Here is a 23,941-nt window from a genome sequence, read left to right as displayed (position 1 = left end):
CATCCTTTTCCACCCTATACTCCACTGTAGAGAACACAGCTGCTGGTCTTCCCACTCCCCAGTGGGTCCCTGGACAGCTGTGTGGGTGCCCAAAGAGGCCCCCATCCTCGCCTGTAGTGCCTTCACACTGCTGTTCACCCTGCGATACTCTCCCACCTAGAGACTGGCCCATGGTACAATCCCAGGACCTTGTCCCTTGCCCCTGGCCCCCATTCCCAGAGTATCTTGGGTGCCTCTATGGAACCATCTGACCACCCTCCCACACCATGGGCTCTGAGGAACCTCCTCTGCTCAGGCTGGCTGTGTCCCCAGTCCCATTCCAGGGAGCAGAGTGAGAAGCTGGTACGAGGCAGAAGGTGGGCATACCTTCTGCATGCCCAGCTGGCATGGCCCCACGTACAGTGGCGGGGGCGTCTCAGTGCTGGTCAGAGACACGTTGTCCTGGCTAGGCAGGTCTAGCTCCCGGATGACCTGCGGCTTCAGCTTTCCATAGCGCTGGCTGCAGTGGCGGATGCTCTTGCGCTGCCATTTCTGGGTGCTGTCGCTGTCCTTGCTCACTCCGAACCAGTCAGCTGTGCCCCTGCCATAGGAGGGTCTCAGCAGGGTGACGCCAGATCTTCCGCCCACCCCAGCAGGGGCCTCAGAGGCTCTCCTCTTGTGCAGCATGCCCCAACCCAAGCCTCCAATCACTCTAGCGTCCAGGGTCCAGGCGGGCTTGGTGTAATTAAGGGGATGAGTGGGTTCCGGCCCTGGCCACCCCCTAAACAATTAGCCAACTCCAAATTCCTACTAGAACCGCAGACGGTAGGCCTTGCCCAAGTGAGTATTTTACACAGACCCTCAACCCATCATGGAGGGGGGGGGGTGGTCCATGGGGGAGACATCGAGTCCACAGATGGCACTCAGAGCTCAACCCTTAGCCACAGAGCTCAGCCCCAGGCAGCAGCCTGACCTTGGGCACCACAGAACTCAGGCAGTGGGCACTGCAAGCCCAGGAAAGCTGCCCCTAGCTCTTAGACATGCAAGGAAAAACACTAGCGGCACCTGCTGTTAGGAACCCCAGGGAACACCAACTGCACTGGCAACTCCCGAGAGGCCACAAGCCATGCACACGCCAGCTAATGTCAACATACTCATGCCCTGCCCCAGGTACCTGAGCAGGGACCGAGAGAGAGACCGGCGCTGTGGGAGGGCCCTGCGGGCACCAGGGGGACCCAAGAGGGGCAGAGTGTGGACACGCCCAAAGCGCACCTGTCGGCTGTTCAGGGGCCAGAGCATTGGGATGGGGGAGACAGAGAAGGAGAGAGCAAGTGCTGGAGGGGAGCAGAGAAGGCAGTAGGTGAGAGCAGTTGGTCCCCAGAGCGGGAGGAGGACAGGGCGATGTGGGGAACAAGATCGAGGAGAAAGCCAAGACAGGAAGGACCCTTGCTCCGTTCCCAGCCCTAGTACCCAGAGGGGACCCTGTATGATTGCCTCTGTCCCCCCAGCCCCCCAGCCCCCCACCAGCGGAGCAGCCGAGGCAATACAGTACCTGCGGATGGTCTGGGTGATGGACGTCTGGCGCTGCAAAACTGGCCGCCGGACCTCATGGTGGGGCGAGGGGATATGGGCTGTCTCAGCCGGCATACTCACACTCCGCAAGAAAGCCTGGCGTCTCAGGGGCTGGACAGTGGGGTCACGGTGAGGAGGCTGGATGGAGGATACCCACAGCCTCTCCTGGCCAGGGCCTACCTGTAAGAAGCTGGGTTCCTCGGTCACTGGGGGTGCTACAGCTGGTATGTCCAGCTTCAACCAGGGTGGCTTCTTGCGCTGCAGGCTGCTCGTGCTGTCCCTGCGGGCCTCACTCATGGTTCCAGGTGGGGCAAGGCAGGCCTGGGGGGTGTCATGTGTTACTCAGTAACGGTGCTGCTGACAGAACTCTGAAGTATCGCTGGGCCCAGGGATGGTCCTGATGCTGAAGTCCTACTCCATGCTCAGCACTAATCTGCTGAGTGCCTGCTTCATTCATCCCTAGAGACGTTGCAGGCATGAACTAGGTCCTCAGACAATATACATTCATTCACGTCGAAAGATATAAATTCGTAACAGATATTTGAGCATCTACTATGAGTCACTCCTAGGTGCTCAGGGACACATTGGTGGAGAAACAAGGAAACAAACACGGACAAAATCCCTGACTTCCTGGAGCTTAGAGTCCAGACAAACAATAAACCTACAGATACGATGTGTTAAAACATGGGAAGTACGATAGGCAAAACAGCACATTCCAGTTGCCGGGGCACTGCTGCCTCCCTGTAAGGTGACATCTGCCAAAGACACGAAGGTTGTGATGAGGTGAACGAGGCCAGTGGTTGGTTGTTCCTCACACAGGGAACAGCCAGGCTGGGGGCTCACTCCAGTCTGTACGCAGGGCACGTCTCACGTCTGCCTGACCCATACCTCACCGTCCTACCATCTGCTACAAAGACAGAGGGCCCACTGCATCCACAACAGGGGTGCGTGATCCCTCCATCTCAAAGACGAACGGCCACATGGCTTGCAGCGGGCCACGGATGCCCCCACCAGCAGGGGACCTACTGAAAACCACTGGCATGCGGATGCTGCCGTGACCACCAGGGGCCGCTATGCGCCCAAAAAACAGATGCACTGCAGTGCCGAGGACTTGCCTCAGCATATGAGACCCTGCCACAGCACGAGGGCCCAAGCAGAGTAGGGAGGACCCAGAGCAGAGGCCACGGCTTGATCAGGGTCTCCGCTGCGTGGCCAGGTGACAGTGAGGCAACGACCATGTGACCATTGGCCTCTTGGGCACTCTATTCCCCCCCTTACAGAAGGTCAATTTCAGGGCAGATCTGGGTGTCCCTCCCCGAAGGACCACAAGGTGTCTGGAAGCAGGACATCCAAGTTTGGAAGGGTTCCCCAAGCACACTGTGGGGCATGGATAGCAGGCGAGTGGCCAAGCAATACTGAGAGGGCGGAGACTCCAAACTCCCTCCGCTACATCAAAGAGCTTCAGACCCAAACAGACTCTGAAATTGGGGCTTGGGAATCCACCCACGAACGCCTCTAGAAATAGCCTCCCTTGCAATCCCCTGAAGGAGATATAGAGAAAGCCCCGCCTGTACTTTACAAATAGGAAGACTGAGCCCTGGGGAACTTGCCCAAGGTCACATATTCAGGGAGCGTAACTACAGACAGCCCCAGGAGGCTGCCCACAGCTCCCACTGGACTCGCACAGAACACGGAAGGTAGGAACTCTGTTCAGAGCAACTCCCAGCTGTATACTGACCCGGGAAAGTCGAAGGATGTTGTTCTCACCCCTACACAGACCAGGAAGGGCATGGGATGCTGAGCACTGCCCCTCCTGCCCCTCTGCAAAACAGGGGTAGCCCCAGGTACTGCTCACTCACAGATCCTTGTGGCCCTGGACCAACCGCTGGGAATCCACAGGCCTCTCCAGGAGCCTCCCTATACTTTGCCAGCACCTCCAGGTGATATGAGCCAGTTCTCCACTCAGGAGCACGAGGAACCTCTGCCAGCTGATTGGCTTACACCACCACACACATCCATGACCCTCCCAGCTCCCACTGCCCCCATGGCCTCTCCTCACACCCGGCGGCCTCCCATCTCAGCACTCTAGTCATGCCCCAGCCTTGCACATGCATTCTGCCCCAATCCCCGCATGTTCAAGGACCCACCGCCTTAGTCAGGCTGGCCCCACCCCTGAGAGGTGCTCCCAGACCTGGATTCCCCTGGCACGGCTCAGGAGTTCACCCACGTGTATGCTGTCCTGTTACCACCGGGTCTGCAGTGGCAAGACAGGCCTGCTCCAGAGCCACTGCTCAGTCGACACTGGCCATTTCTGAGCATGGACTGGCAAGGGCCCATCCTCATGATCTGGAGGGAGGAGGGGCTCCTGAAAAAGACCCTTCAACTGCGTCTGGGAGGAGGAGCTGACCACAGGGCCGGGTCAGGGCAGGGATAGCACAAGCAAAGAAGTGGGAAAAGGGTGGTAAGGTACACAGGAAACCTGGCATTCCCGGGCCGCTGCTAGCCTGGGCGGACAGTCAGCCCCAGGAACGCAACAGCCGTTAAGTTCATGAGGGAGGTACCAGGGCCCTGCCGGTACGCCCAGATCTCCCAGTGTCCCTCACTTCCACACAAACCGCTCCTGTGTTTGGGGCAGGACCTGGAGGGGGCTCTGGAACCCACAGGGTTCCAGGATCCCCACCCTGCCCCCAGTGCTGTGGGTTCCCGGTCTGCCCCACCCCTCTGTGCACAGTTCCCCAACTGGGCCTCCAGTGGGTGGGATTCACAAGGCGGGGGAGCGCTCCATAGTGGGCCCCAGGGTGTGGAGGAGAGGCAGGCCCAGAAGACAAACAGTCTGGGCTGGGGAGGGGCACAGTGCCTCCGCAGAGGACACAGCGGTTCTGTGTCCAGGCCTCCCCCACGCACACAGTGGGCTCTTGTTCCCAGACAGCCCCTCAGGGGGGAATCCCGACAGCATCTCTGCTCTGCTGACCCCCTCAGTGCAGGAAGAGACCGCAGCCCAGGGAGGGCCTGACTGCATGGGGCCACAAGTTATCCGAGTCACTCTGGCAACAATCAAGACTGCCCACCCGGGGCCCAGCCCCACCAGGAGACCCCCAAACAGGCATCCAGAAGTGGAGCAGAAAGTGCTGGCAACGGCCTACCACATGCTAAGGGTGGCGGCCGAGCCCAGCAAGGGGACACGAAACAGGGGTGCACATCAGGTGCTACACCTCCAGGCAGCGCAGGACAAGTGCGGGGCCCGCGATGAGGGCCCGAGATGGGGCTGAGGCACAAAGGCCCCACAGGGTCACAGGACCACGAGGGCTGCTTTTTTCTTTTTTTTTTTAAGTTTATTTAACTATTTTAGAGAGACAGGGAGGGAAAGTCTTCTTCTTTTTTTTTTTTTTTTAAGTTACCACTGGGGCTGCTCTAAGTGCAGGGAGAGGGGTGGGAGTAGCTGCAGCCTCATGGCAGAGGGCTGGGTAGGGAGCCGGGCCAGGTCCTACTGAAGCAGGTTCCTGCTCTGGGGATGAGTGGGGACCCTCATCACGGTGCACAGGTACAAGAGGGGCCAGGAAGCCAACGGAGGGAGGCCCGTGGGGGAGAGCCTGGCCTGAGACACTGGACAGACCCTTCTCACCTTCACCACCTGCAACCCTCTGCAAGCATCAATTTTTTCATCTGAAAATCAGGGGCTGTAGCAGCGCCTGGCACACAGTTGGTGCTTGAGAAGCGGCAGCTAACGCAAACACCAGGCTGAAAAAGACCCTGCAATTGAGTCTGGGAGGAGGAGCTGCCTGCTGGCTCTGTGGAGCCCCCTGAGGACAGCCAAAGGAAGGTGGGGGGGGGGGGGCGGGGGGTGGAGTAGGAGGGCCACAGAGCATGCACCACCAGAACAGCAGTGCGGGGCATGGCGGGGGCGGGGGGGGCGGGGCCGGGCACCTGGGGATAGGACCCTTCAGAGATGCCCAATTTGGTAAGGTGTAACCAAGAGGCAGGAGGAGACTGGGGAGCAGTTCTGGCCTGCCCTGGCCTGGGCAGTGGCCAGAGCCATTGTGAGGCTGGATCCTCAGGTGTGAGCAGCAGCCACCAATCCACTCAGGCCCGCTCAGCCACATGGCAGGACGATGCCAACAGGGGCGGCTGGAGGCCTAGTGGATAGCCGGAATGGCCCAGCCCCAGGACAAGACCCGCCAAGCCCTGGCCCCACCCTGCCCAGGGGACCGCCCACTGCCAAGGTCAGCTGGAGCAATGGGCCCCACCCCAGGACACCTGCCCAGACGTGTCCCCAGCTCACCTGAGCATGATCCCAGGAAGGGCCAGATCCTCCAACCTCCACACTAGTGCCCTGATCTCTGACCCTCGGTCTTCTGTTTGACTCCTAATCTGATGCTCATCCCCAGAAATCCCTTGGGAACAGGGATCACCAGCTGTCTGGCATCCATCCCAGAATCCAGTCCTTCAAACAGGCTACTGTGTGGCAAAGCAGAATTCACCTGGCCTCTCTGTGCCTCTTTGTCTCCTGTATAAATGGCATAATGCTAAGTAATGGTAAGGGCCAGGCCCGCCCCCCTCCTCAACCCTCCCAAATCTCACCACTTTTCTGTGCAGGAAATAAGGTCAGAGAGGAACAGAGCAGGCCTGAGACCCAGCTAATAGCCTGCAGAGTGCTCTCTGCCCATCCCCAGGAGGATACATCAATCCCTCCTTCCCCTTGTCACCCATCACCGGGCAGATGTCACCCCAGACATGTATGTGGAGGGCCTGTAACAGAACAACAGAAGGCTCCCTGCTACAGGAGGCCCCCAAAGGCACAGGAATCCCCAGTAATAATCACACTCTGGGACCTAACCAGGGAGCATGGTGCACAGGGAGCACCAGCCCTGAGGAGAAGTACTGCCCAAAGTTTCAGCAGGCATATATGACAACCAAAGCCAAAGCCCCTGACCCCACTGGCTCTGACAAGGGCTGACAGGGTGGATACACCCCGGGCTGGGGAGCCCCAAGGCTCAGAGAGGTTGAAGGTCCATGCCACACAGTCAGTCAGCAAGGGCGCAAGGGAACAGACTGAGCTCTAGCAGATTTTGGCTGAGACTTAGGTGAAAGCATCCCTCAACCTGCAGAGGGGAAAGGCCCACATCCTACCAACCTGCCTGGCTCTAGGGCAGATGAGTCGCCTGGCCACCGATCAGAGCCCCCAGAAGCTCCCCCCTGAGACGCAGGCGCTCCCTGGTGCCTTGACACTCTCGGGCTTAGTGACCTCCTCCCAGGACAGGCCAACTGCTGGATAGTACTAGAGAGGCCCCAGGAGGGGAAACCAAGTCCCAAAGGCTGTTCGAAGAGCAGAAATGGCCTGTCATCAGAAGCCTGGCACGCCTGCTGACCTATCACAACCCGTAGGAAAGGGTCCTCTGTATTCATCTTACAGATAAGAAAACTGAGGCTCAGAGAGGCCGGTCACCACCTGAGGTCACTGAGCCTCCAAGGGAGTTCAAAGCCTTGGGCAATGTCTGCCCAGGGGCTGGGGTGCAAGAGACCTGTGTGCCTGCCTAGCTGGCCCTGGCCAAAGTCCCCCAGGGGTAGGGACAGACCATGTGGGTCCCTCAGGCTGTGGAGGGCTGTCAAACCCATCCCCCAACTTCACGCTATCCTGAGCCGGAGCATCTCCGTTCAGGGAGAAGGGGTTCACCTTCAAACACGTCCAACCCAGAAAATAGGCAGGAGCCAAGGAATATGGTCCTTGGGCAGAAAGTGGATCCTGTCACAGACACCGAGGTGGGGGAGCTGGGGCTGGCAAGGGGAGCACCTCATCCAGAGAGAGGAGCAGAGGGGTGTGCCCTGAGCAGTAGCTGGGAGCTGAGAAGACCCTGAGGGAGGGCCCCAAAAGGCAGGGGAGAACTGGCTGATCCCCTCTGAACAAAGGATATGACTTCCCAAGGGCAGCAACTTGGCCACTAATGCTGCATGAGGAACGTTGGTCACAGCAATGCTCCAGCTCTGCTGCCCTCACTTGGGCCGTCTGCACAGCGGGAGGCTGGTTGGCTGCTTGGAAGGGTTGGAAAGGGGCCTGGGGCCTGGTACCTTCAATTTAGGGCCAATCAACTGTTGTGCCCACCTACTAGCCTCTGTCCCGTTCTCAGGGTAAAGGACCCAGCTTGCCCAGAATGACCCCTGGTGACAGGGGGGGTGTAGCCTTAGGGACCTCTGGGACCCCAGCCAGGTGGCGGGTTCCTCACCTTCCTCCTAATCTCTGGGGACTCTCTAGGGGCCTGGGACTGGCTCCCGGTTGGGGGGGGGATGGGGGAGAATCCAGCTTCTAGCTGGGCCAAACCTGAAAAGCTGGTTTCATCCTTGAATCTTCTCAGCTGGCAAGTCCCAGGGTTGGGGAGGGGGGCTCCCAACACAAGGTTAGGGCCTTCAGACCCAGGACCCCCGCCCACCCAAACAGACACAGAGACACAGGACCCAAGCTGCACAGAAGGAACTCTGCTCAGGAACCAGCTGAGCCCTGGGCAGGCATGACCGTGGCATCCCCTGCCCATTCCCCACCCAGCCCCACAGACTTGCCGCCAGCAGGACAGACAGCCAGGCCCTCCCCCAGTCCCCTGAGCCCCTGGGGTCCTGCCATCTTCCCTGCAATAGAAAGCCAGCCTCTAGGCACGCCCCCACTCCCCCACCCCACCCCCTGCCGCTCTTGGTCACTAAGCACAAGATAGGGGGTGTCTTTGGGAGTAGATCCCAGGGCCCCGCAGCTCCAGTATTTACAGATTAGGGAGACAAAGGTTGTGAAGCGGGAAGTAGGGTCAGTCCCCCGCCCCCACCTCCCCAGCTACTGCTATTATTGGTGGTATGATTCCCATCCACAGTGACGACGGCTGCGACAGGGATGATTCCCGAGGAGTCCCACCCTCGGAGCTGGAGTTTCGACTTGGAGCACCACCCACCGGTGGCGGCCGGGAAGGAAAACGTCAGGGGGGGAGGGTTACAGCTTGGAGGAGCCTGGGGACACCCCCAGACTCCGAGCCCTCCCCAGGACCCTCAGCTGTTGGGCGGGGGCTGGAGCCGCGCTGTCCGGCCCGATCAGGCCGCTGGGACGTGCTAATCCGGCCATGGGCTATTTTTGCGCCGCGCCGGGTTAGGAATCCCGGGCTGGGCCGCCTCCGCGGGTGAGTCGGGAAACTCCGGGAAGGGAAGTCCGGCCGACCGGGGCGGGTACTCGCCGGACCCGGGACCCAGACCTGGAGCCCTCAGCCAGCCCGACTCCGGTCGCTCCCGGCGGCTCCGGCCACGGCTGGCTGAGGACGGGCCCCGGGGGCGGCGGACGCGAGCCCCGGAACCCGCCCGGCCCGCGGAGCCCTGCGCCCCGCTCCCGGCGCGCTCACTCACCGCAGCCGCCGCTGGCACCGAGGGTCCTCGGGGGGTCCTGAGGGCTCCGGGGAGGGGCTGCCACCGCCGGCCGGGAGGGCGCCCGCGCCGAGTCCCCGCCCGCGCGCCTGTCCGGCCCGCCCGCCCGGGAATGCCATGGAGCGAGGGGCGTGCGCGCCGGGGGCGGGCCCGGCCGGAGGGGGCGGCCGCGCTGACTAAGGGCTCAGGAATGCGCGCGGCCCGCCCGGCTCGAGTCACCTCCTCCGGGAAGGCCCCTGGGCTCCGCTCTCTCCGTGTCCGGCCGCTCGGACACCTGTGGCTGGGGGGGGGGGGGGGGGGGGGCGGGGGTGGGTTTGGACGCCTCGGCCGGGGAGGGAGGGCCTAGGGGCCCAACCGGACAGAGCCTCAGCGTCAAGGGCAGTCCTGTGTTCCTCAGCCTCTCCCAGACTCTAGAGTGAATCCTAACCTTATTCCTCCTGGACCTGTGCTTGAGAAAGGGGGGAAGGGGCGGTGTGGGACAGTGTCCCTGGGTCTCCTGTAAAGCGAACCACCAACCTCCTCCAAAGGCCCACACTAAATCCCTCTACGTTCACCCAGACCCATGTGAGCACTCACACTTACCCACGTTCCCGCTCGTGCATTCAAGCACGTACACACCCACGCGCTCTAACCACTCTCCCCGACTCACATATTCATACACACCTGTTTACAGACTCACACACACACCCCTACACACACACACAAAACTGTACACACCATATCAACTTGCACATATTATACACATGCACACAACCACAATTGTACACTCCCATCTGTGTGTTTACACGCTGATGCACACCCTCACAGCAGAGGATTAGAGCAGTTGCCCCCTCCCTGGACCCTGTGCTCTCCAGCAGGCACTCCCAGGCCAGGCTGGGTCCACGACCCCAGAAACATTCAGAGCAGAGGCGACACTGTGGCATCCACTCCTTGCTCTTGCCTCTTTCAGAGCCTGCCCACTGCCCCTGATAGGCTCATCCCTGCATTGTCTGAGTCGGATACAAAATGACCCATCTGCTTGAGGCTGATGGGAATTTCCCAGAGTCCCTCTCTCTCGACATCCCAGGAGTATGTGGGGTCGAGAAAGACCTGGACATGGGGGAGGGGAGTTCCAACAGCAGGGCATAGAGAGGGCTGACCGGGTCCTGTGAGTGGTGGACGAGCCTAGGCTTCCTTGGGGTGGTCTCTCTTATCGCCTCAGAGAACTGGGACCACAGGTCTCCTAAGGACCATTTCACCAGATGCCAGGACACCTTGGGGCACATCTGGCCCAGCACATCAAGCCTCGCAGTGTCCTACAAATATGTCCTCAGGCCCTCTGCTGGTCTGGGACCAGGTGGCACTGGCCTGCCCCAAACAGAGCTGCTGCCACCAGTGGCCAACCGTGCTGGGCCTGGCCGCAGACTTGGTTCCTGACCACACAGAAAAGAGAGTTGACAGCTTGAGGCGGCAACCAATGTACGGGCTCTGGAAACTGGGCAAGGGACAGAACCCCTTGATCATGGCCTCACCTGTACCAGGGAACAAAGTGGTGCCGGCACATACTGGGACCTCTACGAACACAGGCACGTCAACACAATTCCTAGGTAGAGGGAGACAGTGAAAGCTCTGGAAGGGCTACAGGACGACTCCTCCATGGGGTGCGGGGTGGGGGGTGACTACAGGTGCACTGGGGACACCAGGCAGGAGGGAGGCTGCCTGGTGCTGATGCTCGTGGCTCCTGCAGCCTACACGTGCCACGCCTCTCATGCCAGGCTCTCAGCCTCTCCATACCAGGCATTCTCGACCCCTGCCAGGGGTAAGCAGGCCCCGCCCACCTGGATGCCCAGACTGGGCTGGCAGGGCCAGCAGTGGTGTCAGTTCTGGAGGCCGGGGCCCGGGCTCACGTCCAAAGCATGCCACGGCTGGGCATCCGGTGTTGGCAGGTCCCCCTCCTGCAGCGGATGCTTCAGGGTGCCGCTCCATGACCCGCTCCGTGACCCAGACACTCATTCCCAGCTGCCAGGAGCACCGGCCATGGCCGGCCCACAGCTGAAATCCCCCTCCAAGGAGTCACCTTCAGTGGACAAGAGCCGCCTTGCCAAAAATCATACTCTTTCCCCGGACAGGGTGGTCTATGTGTTCAGTGACAGGTAAATGGCCTCCCCCGTGTTCATTTAAGCTATGTCCGGAGGGCCCTCTCGGCACTGGGCTTCAGTGGGAGCCCCAGCAGTCTCTGTTGCAAACCCTTGCCCCTCACAGGTGTTGATCCCAAGGCATGTCTCAGTATACCCTGGCAGGCAAATCCAGGACCCCCCCCCACGTTCTCAACCCAGCTCGGCATCCTGAACAAGGACCTTGGAATCAAAGGGTGGTGCGAGCAGAGGCCTGGACACATGAGTGCTCAGGCCTGGACCTAGTCCACAGGGACACATGTATTCACGTCTGTATGTTCTGCTTCATGTCTGTCCCACTGCCCTGTGCTCTGGGGAAGGAGCCCCTACGGGGAAAGCCGGCTGCCAGTCCTTCTCTTTCCTCTTCGTCCGAGCCCTAGAGAAATGGAAATCAACTGCAAGTGTGGACAGGTGACTAGGTGTGGATGGATGTCTGGACCACCCCCATGGCTGTGGACCTCCCTCTAGGACCTGAGGGGGTAAGATCCTGACCAACAGCAGGAGTCCCCATCAGCTACCCTGGAATCCTCAACTCAGCAGGCCAGTTCCTGGGCTTTGGGGAGCCTGGATGGGCCTGGCACCAGCCCCTGGCTATTTGGGGAGGAGAAGGAAGTGGGCCAGGCCAGCCGGGGGCCTGAAGTCACTAGCTATTTCCAAGGCAGCTGCCTGTCCCTGTGTCTCAGTGCATGGCAAGGGGTCCCGTAAAGTGCCTCGGGCCAAGGCTCAGCAGCACTGGCGGCACAGCCCCAGAAAAGGAGGATGCAGCCCCCATACGTCTCCTTGGGCTGCCTTCTCTTCCCAAGGGGGCTCTGATCCCCCTGCCCTGCCCAGAACCCGTCAGATTCAGAGCGCCTTGGAGGCCACTTGGGATGCCAGAACCTCCAAGAAGCTGCCAGAGGGCTGGCCCTCTGCTATCTGCCGCGGAGTCCACTGGGCCCTGACCCAACTCTCCCTTCACCAGCGTCAGCATCCCTCCATCAGAGAAAAGGACACTGAGCTAGTGTGCTGGGTGCTCTGCAAGAGTGCTGCTGCTGCAACTGTGGCCTCTGTGCTGTCCCTTCAGGGCTTTAGTCATGGCCCCTCCGTGGGCTGGCCCAGCCCCAGCACCGACTCCTTTCAAAGCATGGAGGGTGTCCTCAACTCCATCTCGCACCGCACTGACAGCCTCCAGCACGTCTACCGGCCCAGCAGCAAGGCACGCTGAGGACAGATAAGGCCCTAGGACCCTCCTCCCACCGGGACCACCTTCTCTGACCCCCAGCCAGCCTGCCCAGCAGGCCACAGTGGGAATGCTCAGCCCACCACTTCCAGCCTGCGGTGGGGCCTCAGACCACTAACCAGGAAATGGGGGCGGGCCGGTGGAGGGCCCACCCTGGAGAGGTTTCGCAAGCCCCTGCACTCAGGCTGAAACATCTGGAGAAGTACACTGCTGGCACCGGTCCTGCCTCCTCCTCCTGGGGGCCAGGGCTACGCTGGAGCCTCTCTCTCCTCATCCTCAAGGTGGGGATAAAACACCCCTTCGGGAACAAGCAGGCTCCTCCCCGATTTCTATAAGGACCATGAGCCATTTGTAAAACGAGAATAAAAATTAATACAAATGGCATCCACCCTGCCCCGGCCCTCTCCGGGAGGGGAGGAGGGGGCCCAGCTGAGGCCTCACTTTCCCTCCTGGAGAGAGGGAGGTTGGAAAGGGAGGAGAGAAGGGGGACTGGACACAAAGGAGGGCAGGAAGGGGGAGTTATTGTTTGGGCAGAATGGCTGCAGGGGGTAAGGAGGAAAGAAACGGGTGGGAGTCACATCTAAGCCTGCCTTACAAGCATGGATTTATGACACACTGCCCACCCCCGGAAGGAAGCGGCACATAGTGCCACAAACAGCTGGGTGGCTTCCAGCAGGCAGCTGGAAGGCTGCAGCCCTTCCCTCCCCAGGAAGTCCTGATGGGAGCCCTGAGGGGAGGGGGCCAGCAGTACTGCTGGCCCAGGGCCCAGGCTGAAGTTCAGCTCCTGGGCTGTTCAGAGGAGGGGCCTAGCTGGAGACCAGAGTCCTCCCAGCTGGACTGACCCTGTGCTCATCTGAAGCCTTTTCACATGCACATGGCCCATCCGGGCACTTCCCACCTGACATCATCCTATGCCCAGTCGCTGAGGCCCCACAGGTACCCCCTTCCAGGGCCAGGGTCACAGAAATCAAAGCGTAGACGGTGCTCCTCAAGGGTTTTTCCAGAGTGGGTGGTACAGGAGGGTGGGACTGTGCCAGCCACAGCAAAGGGGACCTGCAGGGGAAGAGACCCTAGAGCTACAGAGTGTGTGTGTGTGGGGGGGGGGGGGGGTGGTATTCTGCTGGGTGTTGAAGCCCGTACCCTCCTGGTCCACTGAGCCACAGGAGCCGGCAGTGTGCCCCTCCCCGCCATGGTTGTCCCCAGCCAACAGCCCCTGTGCTTGAACACTTCCCACTCATGGCCCTTCCTTCCTCTGGATCAGGCACTGCCCTCCCCACATTCCCCTCCCCTCCTCTTCTGGACTCCAATCCGACTTGAAAGGTTACAGGCAGGGTGAGCAACATCAGAGGTGGAGGGCCGCACGTTCCCCATACGGCCCCCCAGCCGCCGCCCTTCCCGGCTGCAGGCTGCAAGCGCAAGCCGGGTGTTCCCGGGTCCCCAAAGTCCTAGTCCCGGCCTCAGCCTCTAGAGGAGACTGGCCGTGATCCAGCAAGCCCGTTCCAGGGCGTGGGCAGGCTCCTCTGGGCATCTTTGGGCGGCAGAAGGGTTGGAGGCTACACTGCAGACAGTATTCTCAGACCCGCTAGCGATGATGACCCCCGCAGGGGCTTCCGGATACGCCTGGCGTCCGCTTCCTGGACGGTCTTCCTGGCCCACTCCCCATGTCCTCTCCCCACAAATGCCCCCCCCCCCCCGGAGGTGTGGAGCAAGTAACACCCCTCCCCCGTCCAGGAAGCGCATTCCGAGGACCGGGACTCAGCCACCACCTCCCTAAGGCGCACTCCGCATCACCCCACCCCCCAACCGGGGCCCCTCGAGGGCCAGGAAGACACAGGACGGACCAGTCCTCTTGGGAGTCTGGCTACTGGCTGGCGGCCGTGCACGGACCACGGTGCACACGGGGGCGGGAGGCCGCTCACTGGGAGAGGCACCAGGCTGCTGGGGTGCTCGCCCCAATCCCAGACGCCTTCTCCCGGGTCTCACGCCACGAGAGTCCCAGCCGCCCCGGGCCTATGTCCAGGATGGGCGGAGGCCCCCTGGCTCCTCCTCCGCGGGCGGATCCGCGCCGCGCTCGCCGCCACTGCGCCGGGCTTCCGTCCTCCCGCGCGCAGGCGCCGGCGGCACTTCCGGGGTCGCCTCGGCGGGGCGGGTGGGCTCCACGCGCTGGGGGTCCCCACGCCCGGAACCCCGGCCCCAGCCGCGGGATGCCCGCGCGCGGGGCGGGCCAGGTGAGTGTGCGCCCACGTGAGCGCGCTTCTCGCTCCGCGCGCGGCTGCCTCGCGCTACGGCCGAGCAACGGTCTCCGGGGCGATCATTCCCCCCCCTCCCCCGCCCCCCGGAGTCGTTCAGCCGGCGGACCGCTGAGCGAGAACCCGGGGGAAACCAGTAACGCGGGCCTCACTTTCCAGACAGGCGCCCACCGGTGTGTTGGCCCTGGCTTGGCTGCCGCATCTGCCAGTAGAAAAGCTGAGGCCCGGCCGAGGTCGCCAGTGAAGTCTGGTTGGAGACCCCGACACCGGTTTCTTGGTTAAATGTGCACTCAGACCCAGCTCAGACATTCCCTCCCCAGGGGCCGGCCTGCTACAGAAATGACCCTGGCTTGGCCCAGGGGGCCACTTTCTCACGCTCCTCGCTTCAGTGCCCGTCACAGCCGGATAAATGGTCTCTCTATACTTACTAACCTCGTGTTTGCCCACGTTGTGATGGAGGGCTGGTGGGCACCCACATCCAGGCCAGGCTGTTTCCTGCCCTCCGCCGGGCGGACCTACTCTGACAAGAGACCCTTGTCCCCAGGTTTTGCCTGGAGACATCCCAGGTGGAGGGTGTTTCTTTTTAATCTTTTAAAGTAGATGTATTTATTTATTTATTTTTTAACATTTATTTATTTTTGAGACAGAGAGAGACAGAGCATGAATGGGGGAGGGGCAGAGAGAGAGGGAGACACAGAATCGGAAGCAGGCTCGAGGCTCTGAGCCATCAGCCCAGAGCCCGACGCGGGGCTCAAACTCACGGACCGTGAGATCGTGACCTGAGCTGAAGTCGGACGCCCAACCAACTGAGCCACCCAGGCGCCCCTAGATGTATTTATTTTGAGAGAGAGAGAGTGAGAGCGAGGCGGGGAGGGGCGGAGAGGAGGAGAGGGAGGCATGCAAGCAGGCTCCAGGGTGTCAGCTCTGAGCCTGCGGGGGCGGGGTCTCGATCTCTTGGAACCGTGAGATCCTGACCTGAGCCACCCAGGCGCCCGAGGGCGTTTCTTCCTAACATTCTTTGAGTGCTTGCTGTATGCCAGCCGACTGCATACCTGACTTCTCTCATTTTATCCTCGTAACTTTGTGTGGCAGATATTGGTTACTTTTCTACAGATGAGGAAACAGAAGCACAGCCACTTTAGGTGATTTTCTGGGGCCCCTTGTTCAGGGAACCGTCATTTCTAACCGGTGCCGGGGAAGCATGTGAGGTGCCCACGTACAAAGTTTGAGGCAGTGCTCACTCTTGGGTGCAACAGCAGGGGCACCCCGCTACTTAGCGCTGGGCCAGTCCATCACCACAGAGGCCTGTGAGGCAGGTTCCGGTTCTAGGTCTCTGATGGGGAAACCGAGGCCTCTCTCTCAGCCTCTGTCCCTGTGCAGCTTTATGAGTCCCTCCCCACCCAGGGTGGACCAGTGCTGACCCAGAATGACCCAAGTGCCATGAGGCAGGCAGGGGGCCAAACTCCCAAGTGGCAGCGGCCCAGCGCCTGAGCCCATGGCGGGTATTGGCAGATGGGCTGGGCTGCAAAGACGGTCACGTCAGCGTCCACTCTCAGTAGACTGGCGGTCTCCTTTTGCCGTGGAGCGTCAGCACTTATGTTAAAAATAATGGGTCTGTCACATGCCCAGGAGATGTGGGTACTGCTGAAGTCCAGCCCTTGAGCGGGGTGTTTCCCAGGCCCCCGTGCTCACCTGCTCCCTTCATCTTATCCCACTTGCTGGAGAGCAGCTGGTCTCAGAACAGCTGAGCATGTGTGGTCGGGTTTCTCAGGCTGTGTGGCAGCAGGTGGGAGGCTGGGTCTCGTCCCTTGAGAGACCTCACCTTTGCCCCGCTTGCTCCTTATCATTATGATATCCCGGGTCATGAGAGGGGATAGTTGGGGACTCACCAGGGGTCATGCCTGAGCCCTTGGGGTGGAGCAGAGAGGACAGTCAGCAGGTGCGCATCCACCTGTGTGTGGCCTTCTGAGCCATTCTGAGGAGGGGATGGTACAGCGGGAGCCCTGCCAACGTGTCAACAGGGTGGGAGGGGAGTGTGGATGACACAGCAACACAAAACCCATTCCTTGGCCAGGCCCCATCAAGGTCATGGCTGTGCTTTTAAACTCCTGGTTAGGGTCAGTGCAAAGGGCTGGGTTCAAGAAATAAGATCAAAAGTTCGTTTGGAGGGGGGGGCGCCTGGGTGGCTCAGTCGGTTAGGCGTCTGACTTCAGCCCAGGTCATGATCTCACGGTCCTCGCGATGGAGCCCGTGTCAGGCTCTGTGCTTGACAGCTTGGAGCCTGGAGCCTGCTTCGGATTCCGTGTCTTCCTCTCTCTCTGTTCTGCCTCCGTTCGCCCTCCCTCCTTTTCTCCAAAATAAATAAAAATTAATAAAAAAAAGTTTGGGGTCCACATGATGAGTGGGAATAAGGGTACCAGCCCTCCTGTCCTAGGCTCAGATGCCCACTCTCCCCTCCCCCGGCCCTGCAGCCCTTTGTCACCAGGCTGTGCATCGGCAGCATGCGGAGGGTGTGTGGATTAGAATGGCTACCCTGACCCTGCCACCGACCGCCTGTCATTTCCCAAGGCTTCCTGGGGCCCAGCATGGGGCTGAGTACAGCATTCTGCTTGCACCTCGCAACAACCCACCAGGTGGCTGCCTGCCTCCATTTTGCAGGTGAAGCAGGCAGTCAGATATGGTCCTTGAACTCCACCAGCCTGACTTCACCACAGAACCTATTCAGAATATTTATTTTGTCTGTTTTCATCACAGCTTTCCCGAAGAATGGGGCAAAAAAAGCAGCGACTGTTGGAGGCACGACGGCATCAGAGCCTGACAGACGGAGCCCAGATGCCTTCCACCATGGAGCCCTGCTTGGGGCCACCTGCAACCCTGGGACCCCAGCGCAGCATCTATTTTTCAAGCCCCAAAAGCCACTCTGCACAACTGGGATCTGAGTTTTTCGACCAGCCCGCAGTCCCTCTGGCTCGGGCATTTCTGGGACAGGTAATATAATGTGGCCAAGGAATAGGTGGAAAGTCTTCAGGCTGAGAACTCAGTTCCCTGGCACATTCAGCACTTCACAGGCCCTCCCTGGTTCCACTGCAGCCTGAGCTCCTCTGCTAGGTGCTCTGTTGACCTGAAAGCCCCGCCCCTCCAGTGATAGCCCCTGGAAACTGCCCCCTGCCCTGTCCTCAGCCGGCGCCCCTGTCCCCTCTGGGTGCCACCCCTGGCCCAGGGTACTGTCTGAGCCAACCACAAACAGCTCATCTTCCTGGCATAACGCCTACACTGACCCCCTCCTTATGGAGCTGACTACACCCAGGGCTGTGGTCCAGGCCAGGGGTGCTACAGGCACCTGTCTTGCTGCTCAGAAATGCCTATCAGAGCTAGGTGGGTGGGAGCTAAGTAGGGTGGTCCTTTGTGGGTTAGTCCAGGTGGAGGGGGCTACACAGGCTCTGGGGGTCCAGCTGTGTGGGAAGAGCATGGGGGCCCTGTGCCCCCCACGCTGCCCTGCACTAGGCTAAGCATTTCAGTCCAAGGGGGACTTGGGGAGGAGGAGGCAGAGAGATGGAGGCCTTACCAAGAAGACTTGGAAGTGTGTGGTTGCAGTGGTGCCGACTTTCCAACCCAGCCCGGGCCGGAGCTTGAGATTGCTGCTAGCTGTGGCCAGGACACTTAGTGAGCAGGGCCTGTGGTCCGGGGGGTTGAGCAGGACAGAGGGGACAGCAGGGGACCCGGCTGGACCTGGGTGCCCTGGTGCATCCTGAACCGGGGCGATGAGGCCCAGGCTGTGAGCTATCACAGTTGAGTCTCTGCTTCTTGCTGCTCTAAGCAGACTGACTGCCCACAGGTCTTGGTTCGGCGACTTGATGATGGCACAGAGCTCCGCGGCCGCATTGTGGAGACGGAGGCATACTTGGGGCCCGAGGATGCAGCTGCTCATTCGAGGGGTGGCCGGCAGACCCCCCGCAACCGTGGCATGTTCATGAAGCCAGGAACCCTGTACGTGTACATCATCTATGGCATGTACTTCTGCATGAACGTCTCCAGCCGAGGTGAGCAGAGTCCCCTTAGCTGGCAGCTGGGAGACCCATGGGAACACCAGGCTGGGGCAGGTACCTGAGCAAGGAGGTGTCAGTGCTAAACTAGGTTGCAGTTTTAGGAATCCTGGCTACACTGACAGGATGGTTATAGGTGCAGAGGCCCCCACGGGATAGAGGTCATGGGTTGACCTGAACACAGAGCAGACAGGTTCCACAAGGCCGCCCATGGTCACAGAGCTCAAAGGTGGCGTCCCCTGTGGCCCACAGTAGACCTGTGGGGGGCCGGTTGTGGGCAAACAAGGGTGAGATCAATTTGGGTTGAGTTGGGCTCAGGCCAGAGCCTTGCTAGAGGTCAGTTACAGGGTCTGAACCGGTCGTTCTCAACGTGCTACTGGCGTCTAGTGGGTGAGGCCAGGCATGATGCTGGATAGCTCACAGGCACACGTTGGCCCCCGTCACACAGAATCACCTGGCCGCAAACATCAGTAGTGCCCAGAGATGCTGGTCTAGAGCACCCAGGAGAACCCATTCACCCTGTGGGACCTGCTCTGGGGCGGCTTCTGTTCTTCCTGAGCAGGTGGCTGCTTTCTGGAAGGCCTGTGCTCTGAAGGAAGAACCCACGGCGTCGTCCTGCCAGAGGCACCACTGACCAGGAGCAGGGTCTGCCTGGCCCACCCTGACTAGCCAGTCTCAACATCTGTATGTGTGTTGAGCTTCCTCCCTGACCATCCCAAGAAAGCAAATGCTTGAGGAGACCACAGAGAGGCGTGGGGTCTGGTATGCTGTGTGTTACACGATTCCAGTGGCCTGGAAGTTGTGATTGCGCAGAGTGGACAGCTGGGCCTGTCCAGTGTCAGAGCCACATGGGCCCCAAGATTGGTCCCATGCCCGGCACAAAGCAGGTGTTGAGCGAAGCTGAGTGCCTGGAGATCAGAGGATGGTGGGGACCACCCCAGGGGGTCGGTCCTCTTACCACCCTGGAAAACTTATCTTGGTTGTCTGGCTTTTCTTTGGCAATAGAACCAACCCCCTCTTGTGAAGTGGGACTGAACTCGGACAAGGAGAGAGAATGAGTCTGGTGATGCCTGGGGCTATGGTCAACAAAGAAGGGGAGAAGCCTGGAATTTCTAGGATCGGGGGGCAGGGGGAGGGTGGGTACAGCGGACAGGGCAGACACGGGAGGTAGCACATTACTTTCTGGACACATGACCAAGATGCCCCGGAAACATCCAGGTCGGGGGGGGGGGGCAGGAAAGCACATGGGTGCAGACAGGGCCAAGGGTCATCCAGCTAGAGGGAGGAAGAGGGGAGGCCAAGGACATGGTCATTGCCTGCCTGCCATCAGTGTGGAGGTGCCACAGAAATGACCAGGAAGGCAGGTGGTATAGACAGAGGACTAGCGGGTGAGGACGGGTAGACTTGGTGGGAAGAGGTCATGCTTTCATCAGGACGTGGGACTCAGATGCATTCCAGGAAAGGGGTGTGGGGACAGAGGGATAGGCTCCTCCTTCACCGCATGTGCAGGGGCTCATTGAGACACTGAGGGACATGTGTGGCACCCACGGGGCACCCTGAGGATGGTGGGCTAAGAAGGGCCCAGGAAAAACAGAGGCTCAGGAACTTGAGGTTTCGCTTGCTCCCGACTATATTTTGAGATACTTTAAAAAATCGGTTGGTTAAGGGACATCTGGTCACAAAACCCCCAACACTTGCCAGGTGCTGGCTACAAGGGAGAGCATGGCTGCTGTAACCACTCAGGGCTCCCAGGTGCCGATGGGAAGAACCTTGTGGCCAAGGTCCAAGAGTGGAAACTGGCCTGGCCACCTGAGCCTCTTCAGACCCCCTGGTGGTGGGGGTGGGCCAAGTCGGTAGAACAGCCTTGCTGGAGGGTCAGGGCTCCTCTGGCCAGGGTCGTCACTGTCCCCAGCCATGCAGGACTGAAGGAATTTGGGGAGATGCATCTTCCCTAGTGAGCCCCTGGGCCCAGGGTATCCATTTGCGGTCTCCGGTCTCTAAAGTAGCTTCGCCTGAGCACCTTGCTGGCTGGAGCATTTGACTCTTGCTCTCAGGGTTGTGAGTTTTGAGTCCCACGTTGGATATAGAGATTACTTAAAAATTAAAAAAATAACAATAGGGGCGCCTGGGTGGCGCAGTCGGTTAAGCGTCCGACTTCAGCCAGGTCACGATCTCGCAGTCCGGGAGTTCGAGCCCCGCGTCAGGCTCTGGGCTGACGGCTCGGAGCCTGGAGCCTGTTTCCGATCCTGTGTCTCCCTCTCTCTCTGCCCCTCCCCCGTTCATGCTCTGTCTCTCTCTGTCCCAAATATAAAGAAACGTTGAAAAAAAAAATAAAATAACAATAAATCTTCAAGTAGCTTGGACTGCTACACGAAGAGCCAGGGCTGGAAGGAGGTGAGGGGCTATGTTGGCATCTCTTCCCACATGGTCTCCTGGGTCGCTGGGTGGGGCTCCCCCAACATCACGAGCACACTGGTGGCTGCTCTGAGCCAACCTTTCAGCTTGCCCAACGGATTCCAAGTAGGTGAGGTGAATGGGGCGCCCTGGGACCTGGTCAGAATCTGCCAGGTCTGAGGCTTCCTGCTTCCTGGTGGGTTGGCCATGCTCACAGACACCTGGCTCTCTGCGGTTTCCTTTGCCAGCCTCACAATTGCTGCCAATCACCTAGCCAGAGGAAGCCAGAGAGGAGGCGGACTACCAGCACCCTCCAGGGTTTTTTTGAGATCGGTTCTCCCTAGCTGGTGCTCAGGCATTCAGGCTGCATGGGGGAAGCCCCCACCTGGTGACACAGGTCGTGTGTGCAGGAGGTGGAGGTAGCCGAATCTGGACACCGAGTGCAGGGGCGCCCAGGAAGGCAGCTGCGTCACACCCATAGCGCTGCACGCACCCTGGGGTAAGGAGGGCAACCGGCCTGGGGAGACCTGGCTTTCTAGGCTGTCTGTCTGTCCCGCAGGGGATGGGGCATGCGTCCTGCTGCGAGCGCTGGAGCCCCTGGGGGGCCTGGAGACCATGCGGCAGCTTCGCAGCACCCTCCGCAAGGGTGCCGCGGGCCGAGCCCTCAGAGACCGTGAGCTGTGCAGCGGCCCCTCCAAGCTGTGCCAGGCCATGGCCATCGACAAGAGCTTCGACCAGCGGGACCTGGCCAAGGACGAGGCTGTGTGGCTGGAGCGCAGCCCCCCGGGCTCCAGGGAGCCGGCTGTGGTGGCAGCAGCCCGAGTGGGCATTGGCCAAGCAGGAGAGTGGGCCCAGAAGCCCCTGCGCTTCTACGTCCAGGGCAGCCCCTGGGTCAGTGTGGTAGACCGAGCGGCCGAACAGAACTCACAGGCCTGCTCGGACAAGGCTTTTTAATTGTTCAAAGACCCAATAAATGCTTTATGTCTGGAAGAGGGTACTGCTTCTATCTCTGCCAGAGCTCCTCTCGGTAGCCAGCATAAGCTTACAGTCCTCCTTCCTCCAGGACGGGACACTGGGGGCCGTGTGTGGGCAGGAGGCTGAACGCATCATCCCTCAGGCCTGCATGAGGGAGGGGAGCGTGTACCAGCGCAGACTCCCCTTGAGGATGAGGATCGGCCCGGGCCCTTGCGTATCATCAGGTGTCAGAGAGGGAGTGACAGCTTGGTCACGAGCCTGCTGGCGGTTAACACAAGGGCTGTGGTGAGGGCAGGGCTACTCGGGTGTTCCTGACCCCCGGAAGGGCAGAGGGGGTGGGGGCAGACGTGTTTCCGTGTATCCCCCAGGGTGACCAAGGGAAGGCAGCAGTGGAGGGGGTCGGGGGACGAGGACGGGGTTGGGAGGAGGGTCCGACAGAAACGCACAGCCCGAATTTGCGTGTGGGACGAACGCAGCAGGCCTCCCTCTGAGGCACGAGTCCTGCACACTGCCTCCAGCTGGAAGCCTCACCTCGGCTCAGATACTGAGGCTGCCTCCAGGACCAGACGAGACCGAGAACCTGGAGTACAGCAGGCCCAAGGCTGCCGCTGGACTGTAGTCCGGCTTCAGGCACCAGAGGGCTCCGCCCGGTGTAGGGGTGGGAAGCCCAGGGCTGGGGAGAGCCCAGCAGCCCCGCCGCGGGCAGCACCCTCTCTCCGCCTCCTCGTCTTCGGTCTGGTCTCAAGGGAGCAGTGCCTGGAACACCGCGATGACTGGGTCCTCGTGGGTGGTCACCACCAGCACACTGCGGAACTTGTCAAAGAGCATGAGCAGCTGGGAGCGCCGCGTGTTCTCATTGTACATGATCTCCTCCAGGTGGTGGCGGCCCCGGAAGTAGTGCAGGAGCCTGGGGGGTGGGGGAAGGACAGCATGAGCCCAGGTGGCCTTTGGCCTCACAGCCGCTGGTGGGGATCTCAGGGTCTCGGGGAGGCAGCCACCCACACCTCCATCCCCAGCAGAGGCAGGAAAGGTCCCCTCAAGTGGGTCCGTGAGGACACACGGCTATTCAAACCCTGGAGCCACGCGAGCCTGAGGGCCATTCCCGCCCTCGGCATCCTGACGTGGGTGGGGAAGTCCCATATGGCTACGGACCCAAAGAGGATCAGTGCTCTAGGGGGCCATCTGTGGCAGGGCTGGCGTAGGAGGCCTGGACGTGGCTGCTGCAAAGAGCTGCCTGGCATGCGGTTCGTGACTGGGGGTTTCCTCACCTCACCCAGAAAACCATACACCTGCAGAGCCCCCCACCCATCCCAAGTCAAAGCCGGGTCTGACAAAGTGTGTCACCAATGATGTAGGGAGGCCTGGAACCCCTTCCCCCCACTGCCTGGGCCAAGAGCTTTCCCACGTGGGGAAAATCCCTGCCAACCCCCGTGAGGAGGAGAACGTGCTGCTGCTTCCAGAGAGGTGACAAGAGACACCCAGGAAGTCCTGGAGGGACCCCAACGACAGAGGCACCCCAGGTGGGGACACCACAGTGCCTGAGACGCCACCTCAACCAGCAACTGCCATTTGTCATCGATGGATTTCAGTTGGGATTGTGTTGGTTACGTCCCCATCCACTTTCTGTTCTGACCCTAGAACTGAGCCAGCCCCACTGGTCACCGCGCCCCCACCTAGCAAACATGCGGAGGTCCTCGGGGTTCTGGGCTGCAGGCACGCTGAGGATGGCCGCCCGCTCGTGCTCCGAAAGGCTGGCCAGCAGGTTCTCCGTCATCCTCTTGTTCAGCGGGGAGTCCCCACTGGGGAGAAGCTCTGCACTGGAGTTGTCCATGCTGGGGCTCGTGAGGGTCATGTCGTCACTGCTGGCTGTGGGTGGCCATAGGTCAGGAAGCAGCCAACCCCCCACACATGCCCCTGTTGGCCACCTGTGCCCACCGGGAATCCACTGCCACGCCCTCTGGTCAGGGCCCC

The 23,941-nt window shown here is 60.6% G+C and overlaps 3 protein-coding genes across 13 annotated transcripts in view; 1 reads left to right on the top strand and 2 right to left on the bottom strand.

The window, feature by feature from the left end:
- The window catches only part of RHBDF1 (rhomboid 5 homolog 1), a 14,484-nt gene extending 5,430 nt beyond the window's left edge, over positions 1 to 9,054 (bottom strand). The window contains exons 1-5 of one of the 5 annotated variants that reach the window (XM_040459600.1): positions 8,920 to 9,052; positions 1,732 to 1,872; positions 1,532 to 1,662; positions 1,154 to 1,258; positions 367 to 580 (exon numbers count right to left, since the gene is read on the bottom strand). In XM_040459600.1, coding sequence (XP_040315534.1) covers positions 367 to 580; positions 1,154 to 1,258; positions 1,532 to 1,662; positions 1,732 to 1,848 — 567 coding nt within the window. In that variant the 5' untranslated portion in view covers positions 1,849 to 1,872; positions 8,920 to 9,052. Of the gene's footprint in view, positions 1 to 366; positions 581 to 1,153; positions 1,259 to 1,531; positions 1,873 to 8,919 lie in introns of all 5 variants that reach the window. The other 4 variants (XM_040459603.1, XM_040459599.1, XM_040459602.1 and 1 more) reach the window with 4 other exon arrangements.
- Positions 8,512 to 21,985, top strand: MPG (N-methylpurine DNA glycosylase). Of its 3 annotated transcripts, none has more exons than XM_040459610.1 (4): positions 8,512 to 8,699; positions 17,313 to 17,546; positions 18,394 to 18,598; positions 21,555 to 21,985. In XM_040459610.1, exons 2-4 carry the CDS (start codon positions 17,325 to 17,327, stop codon positions 21,947 to 21,949), a joined length of 822 nt encoding a protein of 273 aa, XP_040315544.1. In that variant the 5' UTR covers positions 8,512 to 8,699; positions 17,313 to 17,324; the 3' UTR covers positions 21,950 to 21,985. The 3 variants fall into 3 exon arrangements, with proteins under 3 accessions (XP_040315544.1, XP_040315543.1, XP_040315545.1); XM_040459609.1 differs by lacking the exon at positions 8,512 to 8,699 and adding an exon at positions 14,316 to 14,537; XM_040459611.1 differs by lacking the exon at positions 8,512 to 8,699 and adding an exon at positions 17,011 to 17,216.
- The window catches only part of NPRL3 (NPR3 like, GATOR1 complex subunit), a 46,777-nt gene continuing 44,767 nt past the window's right edge, over positions 21,932 to 23,941 (bottom strand). For 4 of the 5 annotated variants that reach the window (XM_040459604.1, XM_040459605.1, XM_040459606.1 and 1 more), the window contains 2 exons: positions 23,644 to 23,836; positions 21,932 to 22,877 (listed from right to left, as the gene is read on the bottom strand). In XM_040459604.1, the coding sequence (XP_040315538.1) occupies positions 22,712 to 22,877; positions 23,644 to 23,836 (359 nt within the window). In that variant the 3' untranslated portion in view covers positions 21,932 to 22,711. The remainder of the gene's footprint in view (positions 22,878 to 23,643; positions 23,837 to 23,941) is intronic. The other variant, XR_005785783.1, reaches the window with a different exon arrangement.

Source organism: Herpailurus yagouaroundi, unplaced genomic scaffold (assembly GCF_014898765.1).
Source record: "Herpailurus yagouaroundi ecotype Mexico unplaced genomic scaffold, PumYag 222, whole genome shotgun sequence".
Taxonomy (NCBI): domain Eukaryota; kingdom Metazoa; phylum Chordata; class Mammalia; order Carnivora; family Felidae; genus Herpailurus; species Herpailurus yagouaroundi.
Note: the sequence above shows the minus strand (reverse complement) of the source record. Positions and strands in the feature narration are given on the sequence as shown.

Excerpts from the sequence above, each read along its gene's own strand:
- MPG (XM_040459609.1), top strand. The coding sequence starts at position 14,322 with ATGTCCAGGATGGGCGGAGGCCCCCTGGCTCCTCCTCCGCGGGCGGAT. Across the intron at positions 14,538-17,312 it reads CCGCGCGCGGGGCGGGCCAG|CTTTCCCGAAGAATGGGGCA; the intron begins GTGAGTGTGCGC and ends TTTTCATCACAG. Across the intron at positions 18,599-21,554 it reads CATGAACGTCTCCAGCCGAG|GGGATGGGGCATGCGTCCTG; the intron begins GTGAGCAGAGTC and ends TCTGTCCCGCAG.